This window comes from Ostrea edulis, chromosome 1 (genome assembly GCF_947568905.1).
Source record: "Ostrea edulis chromosome 1, xbOstEdul1.1, whole genome shotgun sequence".
NCBI classification, from domain to species: Eukaryota; Metazoa; Mollusca; class Bivalvia; order Ostreida; family Ostreidae; genus Ostrea; species Ostrea edulis.
Window position 1 is genome coordinate 77,338,929 of NC_079164.1, and position 22,163 is coordinate 77,361,091.

General features: G+C 35.7%; 1 protein-coding gene and 1 long non-coding RNA gene across 5 annotated transcripts in view; one reads left to right on the forward strand and one right to left on the reverse strand.

Annotated features, from left to right (window-relative positions):
* LOC125680555 (dynein axonemal heavy chain 5-like) overlaps positions 1–22,163 on the forward strand; it is an 81,476-nt gene that overhangs the window by 8,711 nt on the left and 50,602 nt on the right. Inside the window, exon 1 of one of the 4 annotated variants that reach the window (XM_056160950.1) lies at positions 5,442–6,231. The exons of the other annotated variants lie outside the window; for them this stretch is intronic. Coding sequence (XP_056016925.1) covers positions 6,139–6,231 — 93 coding nt within the window. The 5' untranslated portion in view covers positions 5,442–6,138. Of the gene's footprint in view, positions 1–5,441; positions 6,232–22,163 lie in introns of those variants that run through there. 4 annotated transcript variants of the gene reach the window in all.
* LOC125680589 (uncharacterized) lies at positions 10,802–11,482 on the reverse strand. Its single transcript, XR_007372005.2, has 2 exons — positions 11,312–11,482; positions 10,802–11,107 (listed from the first exon to the last, which is right to left on the reverse strand). It is a non-coding gene; the product is annotated as an uncharacterized LOC125680589 (long non-coding RNA).

A 22,163-nucleotide genomic window follows, 5' to 3' on the forward strand; every position in this document is an offset into this window, starting at 1 on the left:
AGTCTATAGATTTTGTAAATCTTTTGGGAGGAATAGGATTTTATTGTTCTTCATTGGGTTGCACAGCAAGCAGCTTAATTAAATGAATCAAAGTTTGTTAAGAGACTTTGAATGAAGAAAACAACAAAAATTTCTTTGTAATATTGGGAAAACTTTATAGCATTCTTTTGGGCTGTATTGGTATTTTGGAGGTATACAAGTGATAGCTTTGTCTTATTGTGTTTGGACTATGGCACTGGTTTATGCACAGACACCTGAAGTCAATCTCTCACCAGAGGGCGTATTACGCTGCGCTACAACACCTCTGTCAACGTCTAAATGACAAGATTCTTGGCAAAACTTACCTATACCTATAGCATCATGGATAATAATTTTATAACTTTAAGTTTTATGCTTTAAATCTTAAAGTAGGTTCACAAAAACAACGAATTGAACAACTCCATGATTATACTAGTATTATTGAATGAATGAATATTTATATATAAACCTTCTAATTCACTCAGGTGTCTCATATTTACCATCTTCTGATTTTAAAAAAATCAGAGAAGTGTTAGATTTGCTCAGATATTATCAATACAGTTCGATATTCTAAGTTAGTTTTTGTACATTTTGATATAACTTTTCAGACGTTGACAGAGGTATTAGTGGAGCGTAGCGGGAACGATAACTCTGGGTAGAGATTGACCTGAAGTATGGATATTACTACCCCCCCCTTTTATGATTTTATTTTTTGGTGGCAATAATTTCTCTGAAATGTGCAAATTCCCCGTCTAATTCATCCCTCTTACGATTCATGTAATCGTTTCACACTTTTTGTAAGCTTTAGAAATTGGCCTTCTACCGGTATAATGAAATACACAAGGTATGAAACAAAAATTTGTAAACAAACAGGGGGTCCCCGTTTCAGGGCACATTTTCCAAGTAATTGCAGCATTACCTAAGGAATTCTGGTTAGCGGCAGGTCAGGGAGATGTCATATTACAAGTCTCTTCAACTCAAAACTCATCTCATCTCTTTTATTTGACACAATCTTGCGTGCATTGATCAGACAAGGCTTCATCTCTTCCACTGGCAGCCAAAAAGGAGGTCACAGAGTACAAATTTATAATGTGTCGTGTGATTGGTCCGCGAATAATCCCGAGACCATTCGGATGATCCCGAGACTAAGCAATGTCTTTGCAAACCAATCACGTGGTGCGTACAACAAATTCGTTGTGCCTCATATTTGAAGTGATACATGTATTACATGTGTAAAAATGTGTGCGATAAAAAAAAATCTATTTGTTGATAAACCTGACTGGGCCTATAGTTTGATACCACTACCTGAAATCTGGAATGTTTAAACTGTGTATCTATCTCTATAGGTGGTTCTGAGTAGATGCAAAATGGCTGATTAAGTTTTAGTGGTAACTTAGTAACATTGTGGAAACTTTATGAATAGTGGTTAGAGTGCTAAAAGCTAGCATTAACACTGGTCACAGGAGACTAGTGGTTAGAGTGCTACACACAGTCACAGGAACCTAGTGGTTAAAGTGCTACACACAGTCACAGGAGCCTAGTGGTTAGAGTGCTACATGCTGGTCACAGGATCCTAGTGGTTAGAGTGCTACACACAGTCATAGGAGCCTAGTGGTTAGATTGCTACACACTGGTCACTGGAGCCTAGTGATTAGAGTGTTACACACTGGTCACTGGAGCCTAGTGGTTAGAGTGCTACACACAGTCACAGGAGACTAGTGGTTAGAGTGATACACACTGGTCACAGGAGCCTAGTGGTTAGAGTGCTACACACTGGTCACTGGAGCCTAGTGGTTAGAGTGCTACACACTGGACACTGGAGCCTAGTGGTTAGAGTGCTACACACAGTCATAGGAGCCTAGTGGTTAGAGTGCTACACACAGTCACAGGAGCCTAGTGGTTAGATTGCTACACACTGGTCACAGGAACCTAGTGGTTAGAGTGATACACACTGGTCACAGGAGCCTAGTGGTTAGAGTGCTATACACAGTCATAGGAGCCTAGTGGTTAGAGTGATACACACTGGTCACTGGAGCCTAGTGATTAGAGTGCTACACACTGGTCACTGGAGCCTAGTGGTTAGAGTGCTACACACAGTCACAGGAGCCTAGTGGTTAGAGTGATACACACTGGTCACAGGAGCCTAGTGGTTAGAGTGCTACACACAGTCAAGGAGCCTAGTGGTTAGAGTGCTACACACTGGTCACAGGAGCCTAGTGGTTAGAGTGCTATACACAGTCATAGGAGCCTAGTGGTTAGAGTGCTACACACTGGACACTGGAGCCTAGTGGTTAGAGTGCTACATAGTCATAGGAGCCTAGTGGTTAGAGTGCCACACACAGTCACAGGAGCCTAGTGGTTAGATTGCTACACACTGGTCACAGGAGCCTAGTGGTTAGATTGCTACACACTGGTCACAGGAGCCTAGTGGTTAGAGTGCTATACACAGTCATAGGAGCCTAGTGGTTAGAGTGCTACACACTGGTCACAGGAGCCTAGTGGTTAGAGTGCTACACACTGGTCACAGGAGCCTAGTGGTTAAAGTGCTACATGCTTTGTAACTGGAGGGTCTAACCAATTTGATTTTCAATCTCTGTGTTGCATGAAAGACATTAAACTTATGACTGTTACTCAAACAAGTGAAAGTCACAGGTCTAACTCATATGACCTTAAGTATGGAGGTCCCATATTGTGGTATATGTTGGCACAATAAAGATCACTCAATGCTACGGCCATGAATGTGTAGCAGTCACATGGATTTGATCACTGGTGGCCAGATAGCTTAGTTGGTGGAGCACCTTTCTAGAGATTCAGGAGACCAGGGTTCAAATCTTGGTCTGCCTCGCTGCATTTTCTTCCTTCCTGTTACATTTGTTGCTGAAGACCAGTACCTGGAACTGACAAGTGAAAAACCTGCTAGAGGATAAAGATCCTGGGTTGATGCCTTCAAGGAGTGAAGACATTTAAAGAGAGAGAAAATGCAATGAACCAGACCAGGATTCGAACTTGGGACCCCTGAATCTCTAGTCAGGTGCTCTACCAATTGGGATATCTGGCCATCAAACCAACCTGTCTGACCGCTACATTCCTCCCTCCTTAAATATATTCACACCAATATCTTCACACCATGAAGATATCAGTCTAGGATCTTTATCCATCGGCAGGGAGGAATGTAGTGGTCAGATGGGTTTGATTGCTGGTGGCCAGATAGCTCAGTTGGTAGAGCACCTTACTTAAGAGATTCAGGGGGACCAAGTTTGAATTCTTCATGGTCTGGTACATTGCATTTTCTCTCTTCCTGTTACAGTGCCATGCAAAGGTTGAAATTTGTTGCACTTTACTTACAACTGGTGACATGCTTATAACAAATTCATAAATATTGCAAAGTGATATTCATTCACCTATGAGAGAATAAAAAATGGCGAAATTTTACGGGATGTAACTAAGTTTTGTTTTACTGTTTTTTGCTGGCCATATAGGTTTGCTATAACTGTGTTTTACTGTATAAGTTTAAAAACATTAAATGAAAGAAGAGAAACTGATACTTACTGGTGTGCTGATGTGTGTTCATTGTAGAAATTAGAGTGACATGCTTAATGTTACATGGTCTGATTGATTACATGTTTTGTCTGTCTCTAAGACTGCAATATAAAACTTATAATTATTGTAGTTTCAGTTAGATATGCAGTTCAAAGCATGTTTGCTTGTTAAATAATTCTCCTGATTGTCATATTTTAAAAGTCATTTTGAATAAATCTTTCTTTTCAAAAATGTTCTGTTAAGGAGGTATACTACATCGTCATAATGGCCGACTTCCTTTAAAAACATGACTAAAAATATAAATATATCAGCAATATTTGACTATTCCTTTTGGATTTAATTGCCTGGCTGAGTAGTTCAGTAGTTTATCTATGATGTAAACTGCTAGCTGCAGAACTGTAGCTCTCTGAGATCTGTCCTTAATATTTTTTTTCAGAGAGCTACAGTTCTGCAGATATAGTCAACTGCAGAACTGTAAATCACGTGTTCAAGTCCAGCAGGGTTTTTTAATTTTCTTTTCCCCCGATTACTTCCTACTAAAACTGCATTTTTGACTAAATGAAGTAAATTTGAAAGTTTTTAATTTCAAAATAATGTTTTACATATCCTCCACTTTTCATCCATATCAAATTTATCTGGTGTGTACATAGCATATACCTCCTTGATTCATACCTTATTGACTCTTTAATAACATGTACTTTGGAAAAGACTGTCATTGTTGATCTGTCACAACTTCATGTTAAAGAATAAAGTTCATTTGTGATTTGATCAGAGAAAACAGTGTATTCCAATTTTGAAATATATATATGTTTGTAAGAATTTCCTTATAGACACATGATTCAATCTTAATGACTAGTAAATGTTGAGTATTAGAGATTGCCGTCTTAGATTTGTAACATGTATATACAAGAAGAAATGAACAAGTTTTAAAAAATCTCAGTATTGAGTTTTACAACATAAAAAAATTCTGTCATTAATAACTGTTTGATTTTATCTGGAGCCATAAAAATCAATGCACAAAGTGTCATATTTATATTATTTGAAATGCGTGACACAAATAGGCAACCACTGAGTACCAGTGATGAGATGTAGGACATGGTGACATTTTATTTATTTATGATACACTCTGAAGTATGCTCTGTCTGCATTTTTGGGGTGTTATTTCATACATGTACATGCAATGCTTTGTTAATGCTCATCAATCCACAGAATGTTTTGCCTGCAAATCCTGTGTTGACCATCATGCAGTGTTATTTCACAGTTTATGCAAAACAAACTTGTTTATGATGCAACAGACTTGTTGATGTCCAAGGATCATCAATTGTTTATTGCAGTTGACAAGGCCATTTTGTCTTATGTGGCCTCTTTTGCAATTGGCTGAATAGAGGATCATTGAATTAAATACATAACAGTCGTGGCAATCAGATTATAACATGGAGTTAAAACGTCTATAGAACACCAACTATTGTGATCGTCTTTAATAACATTACTTTAATTTCCAAAATTGTATAAACATTTAAATAACATGATCTTCACAACGTAACTCTTTAGTTGCAAAAGATTAGAGCCTCTATCCCCTTAAAAAAAAGACGTTCTGTCAAACGCTTACTACATTTTACTTGTTTGTGGCATGAATATACCTACTGGAGTTTTCCTCTAAGAGGACTGCAACATACACAGTCATTCCTATTGGATTTCGGATCAGTTTCATAGAAAGTTTTTCAGAAGTGGCGAAACATTAAGTTATCACAAATACTCGAAGAGCAATTAAATTGATAGCATGGGCCTCGTCATACTTATTGGACGTAATGTTGGATAAAATTAATTTTCTAATAGTACCGCATGGATAGTTTTATGGCATATCCTTGTAAAGCTACACAGTGATGACTCTCGAGGAGACAACGGATTGGCCATTGCATGTGTAATGATATCAGAAGTGGATAAATGTAAATAGTTTCTGTATTTGGTAAAAGTTCATTACATATATTGAAAAAGAGTTTTCTTGTGTGAGTTGAGCACTTACTGCTATAGGTGTAAAGAGTGGCATTTTGAGTAAAAAGGGTCTGACGTGGGGTTCAATGATTGGAGACATTTAATAGAATTCAATCAAGTAGACACCTATTGAGAGTTTAAGCCGCAAAGGATGTGATATTATACATTTTGATCCAGGGAAGGGATGGAGTTTTTCAGTTCTGTATAATAGTAAGCTTATACCCATTTTACTGTGTGACAAGTTCATTAAAAGACGAACTCAGGCATTCTGAAATCCACCAAAGAATAGACGATAATTAGACTATATTCATTGGCTGAAGACTGGATTTAATTCCAAAATTTGTATAGTGGATGGATAGTGTTTTTGATTGATGTGATTTTCATCCATTTTATTTTGACGTAAAGTCAGTTAATTATCGGCTAACTGGAGAGCAGTTAAAGTCTATATTGCATTGTACTCTCTGGAATGCGCACAGAGAAAGTCTGATTTTTATGAGGCACTAAAACGTATGATTAAAAATGGAAGTGAATTAAGAAGTTACAAAGCATTGGATGTAACATTGTGATAATTAATTTGGTTTATGCAAAATGGAGGACAAGTCCAAAGGGCGTCGATTTAGCGTGGCTCCTGGTCAGGGAGGCCGGCGGGGAAGTATCCTAATTCCGGACAAAGTCTACAGGGTAAGTAATAGAAACAGTGGATAGGACACAATCTCCAGTATTTCTTTTTTTTTTTTTTTTAACAAAAAGGCAAATGTAAAGTATTCTTTTGAAAACATATTGAATAGGTTTCTAGGAGTTTTTCAAATTTTTTGAAAGTTTGAGAATAGTTTTTAATTTTTTTTTAATAAATCAAATTGCAATATACTTATTTTAGAAATACAAATTCTTCATACTATGTTTTGAGGATGATATTTAATGGAATTTGTAGTTATCCCATTATCCCATTACCAGCAAAGGATTATTTATTAACTTAATGCGTAAAATAGCCTTTTTGATTTCCAGTTTAAACAAATGCCCACTTGTCTATGATTTTAAGCAGAATTTTAAGTAGAGAATTCATATATTATTATACTCTAAAGCAATCATTGAAATTCATTTATTTAAGAACATGGGCATTTGTATTTCAATGAGGTTGTGCTCAGTGCAGAATTCTGAAGCATATATGATTTTTTAAAAACTATTTTGAACAAAAATCTGACAAAATGGCTTATCTATAATAGCTAAATGATGTCTGAATTAATGCATAAACTACCTTTAAAATTATGTCTTAATCAGAGATTTGTAATCACAAGGTACTTTCTTGATATTTTATATCCTGAAAAGTAAAAATCATCAATTTTATTTAATATTTTTCACAAATTGACAGGGTTAAATAAGGCTTGAAAGTGTGTTCTGCTGAAGTTGTAGAATTCCTGAATATATATGGGCAATTATTATTTTAAATTATTTCATTGTGGTCATACTATTTCTGTGATGTTTAAAAAACAAATTTTATCTCTTGCTTATGAAATATGCATTCAGATAAGTCCCCCTGTTTCAATGTCTTTTTTAAAGTTCTTTTTATTTTGGACATTTACCGTCAACAAATGATTGAATTTCTAGATCTAGATATCAATCATTCACCTGTCACTTATTTCATTGGCCTTATTGAAGGAAAGTTTTAAAGTATTTTGTAGTTATGGGAACATTCGAATTTACAGATTAAAGTCGCTTAGGCGAGGAACAGTTACGTACAGTTATTAAAGTAGTTTTACAAAAGATGTTCATTCAGGTTTCCTATTCTCATAGATGCTAACAAATACTGTGTGAAAACATCACACAATGTTGAAAAGATTGTTAGCTATTAAGAAATATTATTTCAAGCATTTCAGTCCGCATTTGTAGTATCTGATGAACTTTTAATTTTGGAAAGTTTTATATTTAATCTTAATGAGCTTATATCGAAATACGATCACCATGAGGGCAATTTTCTGGATTCTCCATTGAATGCAGCAGAACTAAACAGGTTCTTGTATGTTTTACATCATTGATTGGCTTTGTGGGTGTGTCCCATACAAAGGAAAATAATTTCTTTTGTCATCCTGAATATTGGTCCCTTTTTCAACATGGAGGATTAGTCTACCAGTAAGCCATAGTGTAATTGTATTTCCAACAGAATTTTATCTCCATGACTCCTGGGTCAGAGGTTCAGACTCTAGGGTGGGGCACTATATGGATCATAAATTGAAAATGCATTGAATATTTTTCTAACTCCTGAACATTTAGCACATTTAAAACTGGGTATATATAGATATAATGAACTATGAAGTCTCCTTCAACTTTGTGAGATGCATTGTCTCATGGACAAGGATTCAGACCCCAAAGCAGTCGGGAAAGGTTGGGAGGGGGTACTGGGAGGCGATATTGATTGCATCAGTAAAAATGAGATCTTTTAAAAAATTTTTTATTTACTCTAGAGCAATTTAGCAAGTAAGCTCGGAGCATGTTTAGACCCCCTGCAAACAGTGTAGGTAACAAGGAATTTCCCTATGTGTCTGTTGTTCTGTCCTTGAGTATTACAACATTGTGTGTGTACTGTGAGTTGGGGTCATGACTTTAATGGAGTCAGACATCATTAGGTCATTACAATATTCAATGTTTAACATTAACTAATCAGACAGTGTGTCAATTTAACCGAGAGCATTAAGTTAATTTAACATGCTCTGTTTACTGGTATAATGAATCATATTTGAAAAATGATAATTGAAACCTATATCCTTGGGGGCTTCACTCATTCCTTCGTTCATTTGGCGTTCTTTCCAGGGGAATTCTACCCCCAAGTCTATATTTGGTTTTGCTTATTATTATGGTATATACCACAGTTTTATCATCACATATAACTTATTGTACATAGGTAGTTTGTTAAATTTTTAATAGAATTTGACTAGTATGTAGTGTTTTCTTAGACTAACAGAGTTTTATGCCTACTGGGAATCAGTCCCAGGAATACGTTATCGCTCCTGGGTTCAGCTCAGAGTACTTGTTCCCTTTTGTTGCCTGCTGGGATCAGCCCCGGGCATGGGTCACTTTCTTTGATGCCTGCTGGGATCAGCCCCCGGGCATGGTTCACTTTCTTTGATGCCTGCTGGGATCAGCCCCGGGCATGGTTCACTTTCTTTGATGCCTGCTGGGATCAGCCCCGGGCATGGTTCACTTGTTCTGTGATGTCTGCTGGGATCAGCCGTAGATGCCTGCTGGGATCAGCCCCAGTCATACACTCCTGGGATCAGCCCAGAGTGCAGTCTGCGTATATTAATAATAATAATAATAATGATTGGTTTTATATAGCGCCTTATCCAGCGTATGCTGCTCTAAGCGCTTTACAATAATCAATGTACATTATTACCCCGGCAGACCTTATATCAATCTAGAACTTTCTCAGCCTCCTAGGAAGCATACAGTGCAAGCTGCCATTACAAGCGCTAGAGCACTAACATTCTAACAATATCTTTCACTGTCTATAGCCAGGTACCCCTTTTACACTTGGGTGGAGTGAGGAAATTCATGTAAAGTGCCTTTCCCAAGGACACAACGTCAGCCCTGCCGCGGCCAGGACTCGAACCCACGACCTTTTGGTCGAGAGTCTGACGGCCTAACCACTCGGCCACCGACGCCACAATATTGACCCTAGGCAGGGTTGTTTACTCTTTTACTTCAGACAGTTTTGATGATAGGATCAAGCCAGATATTTTTATTAATAATAGATTGTTAAGAAAGGAATGAGTAGCCCCCAAGACGCCAAATTATTAGATAACTTTGTTCAGAAATTCTTAAAAATATTAAGGTGTAATATGAATGAATTTGAAAGTGAGGTCTTTACCAAGGTCAAGTTAGAAATATTTGTCTGGGCCATACTTTCATAATTTAGAGATTATATGTTACTGAATAAAAGTTTGCACTGGAACAAAGACATTTTATGATTCGGGTTAGAATAGGACCTCAGTACCCCTTACTTGTTGTAAGAGGTGATTAAATGGGGCGGTCCTTCGGATGAGACCGCAAAAACTGAGGTCCCTGTCATAGCAGGTGTTGCATGATAAAGATCCCTACCTGCTCAAAGGCCATAAGCGCCGAGCATAGGCTTAAATTTTGCAGCCCTTCATCAGCAGTGGTGACGTCTCCATATGAGTGAAATCTTCTCGAAAGGGACAGTTAAACAATAATTAATGAATCTTATGGCTACACATTGTGCCCTGACCCTTGTTAGAAGTTAGTATTTGGCATAAAGGCAGCTTATGATTAGGGAGTAAGTCTTAAAATGTCTACTGGCTAAAGTCATGGTCACTTGGCAAAATTGTTAGAATTATAATATTCCAAGCCATTTCAGGTACTTAGTATTATTAGGAGACTGTGGAAGCTCATATCGCTAATAGGTTGTTTCATATGAACAGACAGATGTAGTGATTGGCTCAGAAAAGCTTAGTGTTATGAACAGATCTAGTGATTGACTCAGAACAGCTTAGTGTAATGAACAGATCTAGTGATTGGCTCAGAACAGCTTAGTGTTATGAACAGATCTAGTGATTGGCTCAGAACAGCTTAGTGTTATGAACAGATCTAGTGATTGGCTCAGAAAAGCTTAGTGTTATGAACAGATCTAGTGATTGGCTCAGAACAGCTTAGTGTTATGAACAGATCTAGTGATTGGCTCAGAAAAGCTTAGTGTTATGAACAGATCTAGTGATTGACTCAGAACAGCTTATAAGTGTAATGAACAGATCTAGTGATTGGCTCAGAAAAGCTTAGTGTTATGAACAGATCTAGTGATTGGCTCAGAACAGCTTAGTGTTATGAACAGATCTAGTGATTGGCTCAGAAAAGCTTAGTGTTATGAACAGATCTAGTGATTGGCTCAGAACAGCTTATAAGTGTAATGAACAGATCTAGTGATTGGCTCAGAAAAGCTTAGTGTTATGAACAGATCTAGTGATTGGCTCAGAACAGCTTATAAGTGTAATGAACAGATCTAGTGATTGGCTCAGAAAAGCTTACTACATACATGGCAACTTTTAAAAATCCCCATGGGGGATTTTGCGCGCGACGACCTTTTTTCAAAGCTCAATATTCACGACATTTTACCATGAAAATAAATATTTGTCTTTTCAAATAAAATATAAATCTAATCATTGTACAAGTATCATATATTAACACAACATCAAGTGTGTTTGACCATTAACTTTAACAAAACTATACAACAACAAAAAAACACTTTGAAAGATATCCATAAATATTTTATTAAAATCATCTATTCAGCAAAAAATCCTCTCCAACAACAAGTCACATACATATTATCAAATCCTTTTACACTATATAAACAATGGCTGGTCTATATATCAAAATTTAAATGAAAGCACATGCATTTAGGTACGACTACAAAGGCGATCTTGCTTGTCTGTAAACATGGGCTTGCAGAGTCTGGTGGAACAATCTGCATTGCAACCAGAAAAGAAGTGATCTGCCCTGCTATGAAGTTTGCGAACAAAAGCTTTGCACCCATGACATCTGAAATAATTACCTGGAAAAACACATCAAAATATACGTTTTTACTTGTAAATTAAGGCTACTTGCTAATATTAAATTCAGTACAGACTTGTGCGAATTACTCATCACAAAGTCTATTGAATACTACACTATATAGACTATATAATACATCGCTATGGACAGATATATTCGGATAGCCTATATTATTATAGTTGGAAAAAATATATATTTGACGTACCTTATTGCATATTTTGGATGCTGTCAGCGAGAGGCAAAAATCGGGAATGTCCGATTGTTTGGTGGTGACATTATCATCGTTGTCATTCACGTTTGTGCAAAGGATATGTCAATTTGAAATCCGTCTTCTCGATTAGTAATACTAGTGTTATGAACAGATCTAGTGATTGGCTCAGAACAATGCTCATTTTCATGCAGTGTAGTTCATGGTCTCCTGTCATGTTATAGTATTATGTTACATAGGAATATTTAGGATTTTTAAAGATTTTCATTCATTTGAAAGCACAAATGCCTTAAGAAGAATCTGTGTTGTGCATTCTTTGTCCTTTCAAATTTTGTTACCCAGCTGGCATTAGATAAGTGGGCTAAGTAACAATATGTAGATTGTGAGTTCGAGTCCCACAGGGGTTTTTCAATGTATTTTTTCCTAAGTGGCTAAATTTTTTATTAAATAATGTGAATTGTAGTTTTCAATTTCAAATATTTTTGTGCACTTCATCCAATTTTCATCTGATAGTTTTTGGATAGTGTAATGAAGTCTTTATTTCAAGAAGGTAGTTATTGATATGAGGTAGTTATTGATATGAAAGTGTTTTTATATAGTATTGGTTTAATTTTCTTCATTCCATAACTTGCAGTCAAAACAGGTTTGACTCAAGTGAGCACTTTGGCCCAAATGCCTATTGTTTATGATCATTGTAAAAGTTTGTATGAGTACCTTTGATATTAACTATTTGTTTTGACAGAGAACGAATTCAATGGTTTTTAAACCCAGAATGACAGCTAAATATTCCATTTACAATTGTGTTAATGTTGCTAATGTATTGAAGAAAAAACCTGATCACACAGTCTATAATTTGAAATAGCTTACATTGAAAAAGCACATATATTTATTGAAGTAAGTTTGCACTCTGCTATTCAACCCGGATACTGTATGGTTATCATAATGATTATTTTGAATTCAAGATAGTAACTGTTGATGGGTGTAAGATTTTAGAATCTTACAATGGTTTACGATATTCAGTGTGATATGATAATCAAAGTTTAGAAATTAGGAGATAAAGCGGATGCATGTACAGCAAGAATGACCGTATTTTGAGCGGGAGTGACCGTATTTTGAGCGGGAGTGACCGTATTTTGAGCGAAAATTACCATATTTTGATTGTGAGTAGTGGTAATTAAAAGGCAGAGTGACAAAAAGGCCCACTCCAGAGGGATTCAGGAAGCAGTTAGAAAGCTTGTTTTACAATATTTGAGGAGAGAATATATTAAGATACAAGATATTTTGATTTTAGGATTGTATTAAATCAAAAACAGTTATTTTTGTGTTTCTGCTACATGTAACATCCTAGACAAAATTGAGGTATGTATGTAGGAAATAAATTGCTTAAGTATGATTTCTTCCTCAAACTTTACAATCTTCTTGCGACATATTATAACATAGAGCACAAGAGGCTCATTTATCATTGTTAATTTAAGTAATTACCTCTGAAGTTGATAAAAGTGTCAACTGTATAACAATGTTGATTCAATAATCTCTTCATAACAATTTGTTAAACATTACATTTGTAGGGTAGGGGTTAGAGTGGGTCAGGTTAGCAGAAACATGGAAGCCTCATTTTATTTAAAAGATATGCATGTTGTAACCATGCAAGCAGTAATGGATATATTTGGATCTATTGTGACATTTAGAATGCAATGGAATAATTTGGTCCCCTTTTTTGGTCATATAGAAATTTTTGTTAGCTGAGGTTCCTTGAATCTTCAACATATCCAGGGAAGGTTGCATTCACCAAGATTTCTTTCAAAAGAATATGGAAAAATGGACTATTCCACAGAGATGCTGATATATATACATGTCAACTGCAGCTTGAAAATACTTGCTATTTTCTGCAGGGTAGCAGACTTCAGTATATCATGTTAATTAGGTTAAGACTAAGCACTGGATTTCACCAATGTAAACAGAAGAAGACCCTTTCAGCAAATTCACCCAAAGGACTTTGTGTTAGTTTTGTGAATGATTTAATCACTGAACATCTGGTGAATTTTGAGGCAGTGCTGTATGTATTCCATTTAAAGTTTTTCAGATCAGTAATGCAATAATTGACATTCTATAACTTCCTAACTTCCATTTAGATGCCTACAATTAAACCACTATGGAGGTGGAATATCTCAATTCATTAATGTTATAGTTCAGATCCATTCAGCAACTAACTACAAGTGTTTTGAAGAGCAGTAACATAAATAAACTTTTGCAGTTACTTCCCTTTGCATGTGAGGAAAATGAAAGTATTTTGTTATGTTGTTGCTAGGCGATCATGAGCTTATCGCTCTCTAACCACCCTATTGTAAACTGAACAGAACTTTAAAGTGTAAATAGATACTTATACCTAGACTGTCAAAATGAAATTTTTATGAGGTAGACCAGAAAATTCACATAACAAACAAAAGCCAGCATTTTAACAGCTGTTTTAATTGAACATAATGCATATGAATACATAGAACGCAGAATATGAAAAGACTTGGAGATTGAGAGGAATGATTAAAGATATACAAAAACAAACTTAAATTTTTTTTCAACTACAAAACTTCTCTGTCTGACTCATGGTTGCCAAGGAACATCACTCTTACATAATGGAGGGGGAGAACGGAGTCCTGGATATTTGATGAGGCAATTTTGTGTTAGAGGGAAAGAGGAAGAAAACTGCATGGTCTGAATTTAACCGTGAAGTTGGAATGAATGAGTTTAATAAATTTTTGATCAATACAGACTAGGCAGTGTTTATATGGGAAAATTATTGGAGATTTCCTGTCGTAGATTGTGGTTCATCGATTGATCCAATTAATTGTTATATGAAATGATACATTTGTCGTGGAGTTGTAAAAGTATAGATTATTGATAATGTCACTCTCATTAAAGATCAATGTTTAATTATAGATTGTCTGTACTAAATTATACAACCAACTATCATAAATTAGCATGTAATCATTCAGTATATGGGAGGTTTTATGACTTATCTATAAATTGAGAAAATAATCAAATAATATTATGAATGAATTTTTCATCTTGATGTTGGAATACATAGGCTTCTTATAATGAAATAGATAAACTGCCAAATTAAGTATTTTGATGACTTTTTGATCAACACATGTCATTCTTCTATTCACATGTGTTAACAGGATGTCTTATGGTAAATTGATAGCTGTATAGAACCTACTCCTCCATTTTGTATATAGAGCTCACTCCATCATTAACTCTACGATCAAGATGACCTTAATTTTTTTGTTACTTATACCAGGCAGTCTCTCCAAAATATACCATTTATATAAACATTTTGGCCACCAAACAGTCCAGTGTGATAGCTCATTTCATTGTCCAGATTGATAGAATTATAAACTCATTTATTATATAGGATGGTTGCATGATTGTATATTGTTAATAACATCCCGCCACTCAAGAATTCTCCACTCATATGGAGACATCACCATTGCTGGTGAAGGGCTACAAAATTTAGGCCTATGCTTGGTGCTTACGGCCTTTGAGCAGGAAGGAATCTTTAAAACACTTGCTATGATGCTTGGCCTTGGTTTTTGCGGTCTCATCTGAGGCACCGCCCCGTTTAGTCGCCTCTTACGACAAGCAAGGGGTATTGTATAGGATATTAGATTTGATTAATTTGCCAAGTGAAAGGTTTGTGTTTCAAAAAACTCTATAATTATGGTAAAGGCTTTGAATTTTATCAGCTGGAACTGACTTTTAATATTTTAAAGCAAAAGATTTGTTTTGATGAATAGTATCAAAAAGATGTTGTAGGTCAAGGTCACAGTCATTGATTTTATTTGTAATAATGTTGTGAAAAGATTATCATCCAATCAAAAGCTTTTGTTCTCATTCTTGCTCATTATTGCTTCAAAGAATGCTGATAAGAAGAAAACAGTCCAATTGACTACTGTATGGGGTCAGAGGGCCATAAAGGAAAAATTCAGTGGGTGCTAATATATAAGATACTTAAATTTCTCTTTTCATTAGTTAGTGAGTTAGTAAGACTGGGAAGAGAGGATGCCTATTAATTTTATATTCAAAAGCTGGACTTGTGTCAAGGTTATAATAGTCAGAAATGCTGTTCCAAAATTAGAAAGGATACGATTTGATTATATCATGTATACTGTAGATGGGAGGATTTTGTTTTTGTATGTTGATTTACACCCCTATTGAGAATTTTGCCTTTAGAAATAGATTCATCAGATTTAGGTAAAAAGACACAATTTTTGCCAAGATGCATGGCACCCAAGGTCACAGCAGTATGATATATTTATCATGCCGACACCTACTGTAACACAAGACCTCTGTTTTTAAGATGAAATCCAAAGCCCCTTGACTTGCACTAATGTTGGGTGCTTTGTTTGCTAGGTTTGATGTGGTGCTGGGATTGAGAATCGAACACAGGCCTCTATGTGAAGCAAACTCCCTAGTAACCACTAGACTAACAATGACCAGAGATACCTGTAAATTTCTAAGTCAAAAAGTTATAGGTCAAGGTCATATACTATACATGACAAACAATGTTGTAGGCACAATGAAATTTAAAATAACATTCAATCTTTCAGCTTCATACATTCTATGTGAGAATCAGTATTTAATAATCTGGGTCAAAGGTTAAGGTTTTAGTAATTAATCTTTGAATATTAATGGTGGTGCAAAGTTGCAAGAGGATGGTTTTTTTTTGGTGGTGCCCTTGTCATATATTGATTTTGAGGGGAGTTTTTGGTTGTGTAAATAGGGTATTAAAATCTGGATCTCCTCAGTGGTGTTCTCTCAAAATTAGGGCCCCACGAAGACACAGGAGTGCTGGATTTCACTGTTTAAAAAATCTTATATTAGACTTGTAGTGTGAATGAATTTTAATGATTGCATGTATTCTTGTTGCTTTGGATTCAGTTTTGATCCATTGAACATCAAAGTCAATAATCCTTGTTTCATAGAATTATGAACCTGACTTTATTTTGATAGCTCTCTGGCAATTAATTGCTGAAACATAAAATATGGAATACAGAAAGCTTATAAAAACAATGCATTGTTAATTTCCTCAGAGTATCATATGCCCCGAAGTGAGAATCTGTCATTATAGATATATATATTGGTGAGTTGCTGCAACACATAATTCCTGTAGTTCTAAGTGTGAGGTTAGCTTTAACCCTAACCCTGAAGTTTGGTTAATTCTGTGAACAAGACATCTCGTGTGTAATAGGATGTATCTCCGGTGAAAATGGTTGATTTTATAAACAAAGGATTTGTGGATCACTTTAGCACAACTCTGTGAGCCCAAACCCAAAATATAACATTTTGAAATCGGTGTGATTCATGCATGGTGACAAACCATTCTCGAGGAAATGTGAAGTTTTTCCTGACTTGTACAAATATCAAAAATTGAATTTAAAAAATGATTTGAAGACTTAAATTTGTGTAATAAAGATTCCTTTGGTGTTTTTAAAATGGGTAAATTGCCTGATATCAAAAGAAAATCGAGATGAACTGGAATTAAAAAGCAAAAAGGATTTTAAAACCATTTTATTGACTGCATGGTATGAAGCTGCGGTAGACCATATGAAATTAGTGACAATTTGATGCAAATATTATGACCTCCGTGTGAAGGGGAAAAAAGAATTGGAGATTTTACTTTCATGGTTTATCTTCGAGTACAACCACAGGAGATCAAAGAAAAATCTTACTGTCACATTATTATGAAAAAGTCAATATTGTATCATTAGGATTTTGTGTAAGAAAACATGTTCAAATTGGAAGTTAATTGCTTCTGAACATTTGGGAGTGAAAAGCTGAAAAATGTGGAAGTCAAGTGGTAAATGGAAAGTGTTAACTGCAAAAGCTCTGGGTAAAAACCCACAGGAAGCACTCAAAGGAAGACCTCGTGTTCAGGGAAGCATCTCCATCTTAAATCTGCAGGTATTGGGGGGGATTGTTTACAAGGGGTATTTCATGATACATTTACATGTATAGTTATCAATTCTTCTTTCTATCCAGATGAGCTGATATATCGTCGACTGCCCTATTTCAATGACTGACCAGAATTGGTGACCTTTTGTTTACGTGTTCGTGTTGTCGTTTCCGGGTGTAGATTGTATCATCAATTTCACCATAGTGTTTGCAAACATATATAGAGTACGTCTTCAATTTTTTTCTCCAAAAATGAACTACTAGAAGGAGAGCATGCAAAAAATCAACATGGGGACCTCAAAAATAAACCCATTTACTTATTACTTTTTCAAGCAAACCTTCAAATTAATATGAAGTATACCAAAAATCTAGAATTCTACACTATGTTATTTTATTCATTGACGTTTAGTTGCACATTCCTCCTATATATATTTTTAACAGTTACAAACTTTTGGCATAGGTGATGTCACCGGTTTAGGAGCACTAAGTGTCATGTTTACGAAAATATATTTAATTTAACGTACCAATGGAATTGGAATTTTTGGATGAAAGTAAAGGAATTTAATTACTTTAAAGGTAGGTGTATTATTTATTTATTTAATCCAAGAGATTAATGAGAAAATTGTGGTTTATCACTAAAGTCACCGAAACTGGTCAGTCGACGATATATATTCATATAGTTTCTTGAAAAAATCTGAATGAAAAATAAAATTGGGAACACTCCCATTATCTTTTCGTAATTATAATTTTTATGCCCCCCTTTGAAAAAGAGGGGGTATATTGTTTTGCAACTGTCGGTCAGTCGGTCTGTAGACCATGTGTTGTCCGCTCAATATCTTTTGACCTCTTTGCTTGATAACAACCAAACTTGGTACAGGGGTTGCCCCTGGAGAGTAGATGATCCTTATTGATTTTCAGGTCACATGGTCAAAGGTCAAGGTCAAACTGCTGGTCTTTACCCCATGTGGTAGACCATGTTTTGTCCACTCAATAACTTTTGACTCCTATGCATGATAAATACCAAACTTGGTACAAGGGTTGCCCTTGGAGAGTAGATGATCCCTATTGACCTTCAGGTCACATGGTCAAAGGTCAAGGTCAAACCTCTGGTCTTAAGCCCATGTGTTGTCCGCTCAATATCTTTTGACCCCTTTGCTTGATAATAGCCAAAATTGATACAGAGGCTTTCCTTAGAGAGTAGATGATCCATATGGATTTTCAGGTCATGTAGTCAAAGGTCAAGGTCAAACTCTTGGTCTTAACCCCATGTAGTAGACCATGAGTTGTCCGCTCAATATCTTGAGAACCATTCACTTGATTGTAATGATATTTCATATGTAGGTTGGTTATAAAAAGAAGAGGACCCATATTGTTTTTCAGGTCAAAAGGTTAAAGGTCAAGGGTCAATCTACTCTGGACATAGGAATATACTGTCCGCTCAATATCTTGAGAACCCTTTGCTTGACAGACATCAGACTTGGTACACTGGTATATCTTTAGAAGAAGATGACCCATATTGATTTTGAGGTCACATGGTCAAAGGTCAAGGGTCAAACTGGACATAGGAATATACTGTCCGGTCAATATCTTGAGAACCCTTTGCTTGACAGACATTGAACTTGGTACACTGGTACATCTTCAGGAAAAGATGACCCCTAATGATTTTGAGGTCACATGGTCAAGGGTCAAACTGGACATAGGAATATACTGTCTGTTCAATATCTTGAGAACCCTTTGCTTGACAGACTTTAAACTTGGTACACTAGTACATCTTCAGGAAAAGATGACCCCTATTGAATTTGAGGTCACATGGTCAAAGGTCAAGGGTCAAACTGGACATAGGAATATACTGTCTGTTCAATATCTTGAGAACCCTTTGCTTGACAGACATCAAACTTGGTACACTGGTACATCATCAGGAGAAGATGACTACTAATGAATTTGAGGTCACATGGTCAAAGGTCAAGGGTCAAACTGGACATAGGAATATACTGTCCCTTCAATATCTTGAGAACCCTTTACTTGACAGACATCAAACTTGGTACACTGGTACATCTTCAGGAGTTGATGACCCCTATTGATTTTTAGGTCACATGGTCAATCCACTCTTGACATAGGAAGATATTGTCTGCTCAATATTTTGAATTGATGATACTACTCTCAATTAAATGATGTGTGTGTGTATAACCCTTTTCAATTTTGCACCATGGGGGGCATATGTGTTTTACAAACATCTCTTGTTTAAAATTAACTTTGAAAATGTTATTGTAGTTTGATAAAAGAACTATGCGCACTAACTATGGATTCCTGCCTACATTTTCAGCTCATATATTTTTAAAAGCTTTGCAATTTTGCTAATGATATTTGCTTAATAGGGCTATTGATAATCAGGTGACCAATAAGGCCTGTGGGCCTCTGATTATATTGATTGTAAGAGAAATCACTTTTTAAGAAGTCTGCACAGTAGGTGTTTCCGACGTAGTCATTTTTAACAGATACATCATGCACATACTAGTTTATGTTTTAATATTTTGGAAATTGGTAACATAAAACATGTTAGAGAAAAAAGCTTGGATATTTTAAAACTTGATGTTAAAACTTGATGTTAGAAGTGTTAGTTTATAAAGTTGATGCTCATGCATTCGTTCAAGGTATTGGGCATCTCTTCAATTATTAATTTCATCTGATGAGATGCAAGGAGATAAAATTTCAACTTTTCTAAGCTAACAAAAGCAGAAAATTCTTGACTTCATGAATAATTCCTTGAATTATCTAGTGTACATTTGATACTGCGGCTTTGAAACAGGGAGGCCCACCCTCCCGCTTATATTGAGTTTTAAATTATTGCAATAAACTTTCAAAATCAAGGAAGGCAAATATAACCCCTGTAATATTATAACAGGTGCCCTAAAAGTTAATCATTGAGAAATACCAGGTACCTCAGAAGGACTTGTCACAGATAGATGTTGTATGGCCACAGATATTTCAAAGCAATAAAAGGGAGTGACCCTGGAAATTCTATTGCAGTTTTTTTTTTCATTTGGATTAATGTGTGAAAAGTGTTGATGTTTTAAACATTAACTGTGTGTGAATAATTTTACCTTCTACCAGTGAAATTTTCAATCTGCAAAGTCTTCGATGCACTGTTGATACTTTAATTGATGTGGAACAAAAATTGGATTTTGAGAATAGTACTTCGTTTGGCCATATTAGTCAGTGTTAAGTTGGACTTGAAATCTTTATTTAGACCAAATCATCCTGGTTAATGCTGCTGTATGACTGTCTAACAGTAATGCATGACTGAGTACTGTGGTGCTTTATCACCTTTCCATTTCATCAAAGTTAACTCTCCAAAATAGGAGCGATTATCTTCATTACTTCAGCAAGGCTCCACCATTAATTAAACTGTTATTGCAACCATTGATTACACTGTGCCAAGAGATGCTTTTCCATGCGTAATAAATTGTTCAGATATGGACAATGTCAATTTTGTGCAATAAGATAAAGCCTCGCTCTCTAGATATTGCCATAAAATTCCTTGTCATTGATGCAAATCAGAAGAACTAAGTGTTGTTATGCACTCTCCTCTGTATTAATCTCCAAGTAATTTACATTGGATTGTTTCATAATAGTGTCAGAAATACGTTCTAAGCTCTCCTGATGCTGTTAAGCGCTCTAAGCCATTGAGTATGTCAAAGACTTCCTATGACTGTTTTCCGGAGTGTATCTGCAATTCCGTCTTGAAGGATCCAAATTGGCTCTTGCTGGTCTGCAGTACAGGTTTGTAGTGAGGGAAGTCAGACACAGTTGTGTGAAGGCTTGTACTGTAAAGTGATGGACAAGGATCAGAATGGGATTTAAATATTTGAAATTGGAAAATATCAAAGTTGATGATTATTGTGGTAGTCCACTCTGAAAAGAGGAGACAGGAACGTAATTGAGAGTCACTGTATTTTGGCAATGTCCAGAATAATGAAGAAAGCTGTTCTTCGAGTGAGGACCCGGATACGGCAGCAGAGAGTTCTGGATGTGATTGTAAGTTATGTACATGCATGGAAAGAATAATATACATGTATTGTACATCCTGATACACTGCAACAGTCATTAGATAAGTAGCAGTAAAATTGTAATTCAAATTGAACATACATGTATGCCTGGTGTCCATTTATAGGATTGAGGGGGTTAAAGGCAAGGGCTTCTGTTCCCTCTTTCACAGTTGATAGATATGATATTTTCTACATTATGATTATTGAAATGCTTGTTCAGCTTGTTGGTACTTCTTGTCTACAGTTTGAGCTTCAGTGACTGGTAGAGTGTGTCCACTTATGTCTGTTCTCACAAACTAAACTTCTTCATATGACATCTTAAGAGATTGATCACTGTTCGTCATCTTCGCCTATCATCTTTCACCTCATGGTTTTGAATGCTTTATATGACCTACATTTTGTTCTTCAGTGAATCTGGTTAAGGATAAAATTGGAAGCTTTTCTAGCTTATTATTTTATCAAGTGATATATCAACAAAACTCACTCATGGCAACAGCAGTTGAATGCATTTTGGTATAGCTATTATTTAATATCTTCAGACTTCTAAGATGAACACAAGGGGAGATAATTAATCTTGTTAGGACAGCTGTGGTTGATTTAGACATGTTCTTCTAGCGCTCTCTCTAATTCTGTTCGAAATTGATGTTACTGAATTAAAGGTCTCTGCAAGTGAATTAGAATTCTCTTTAGATTCAGTTGAAGTGAGTTTCCATATGAGCTCTCGCTCTCTCCCCCCAATCTCTCTCTTTACATACATATACATACAGGTACTTTGACAATAGTAAACTTTCTCTAATTATTCTAAGATATTTAATTTTTTTGCTTTATATAATTTCTATTTTGACCTTATATCT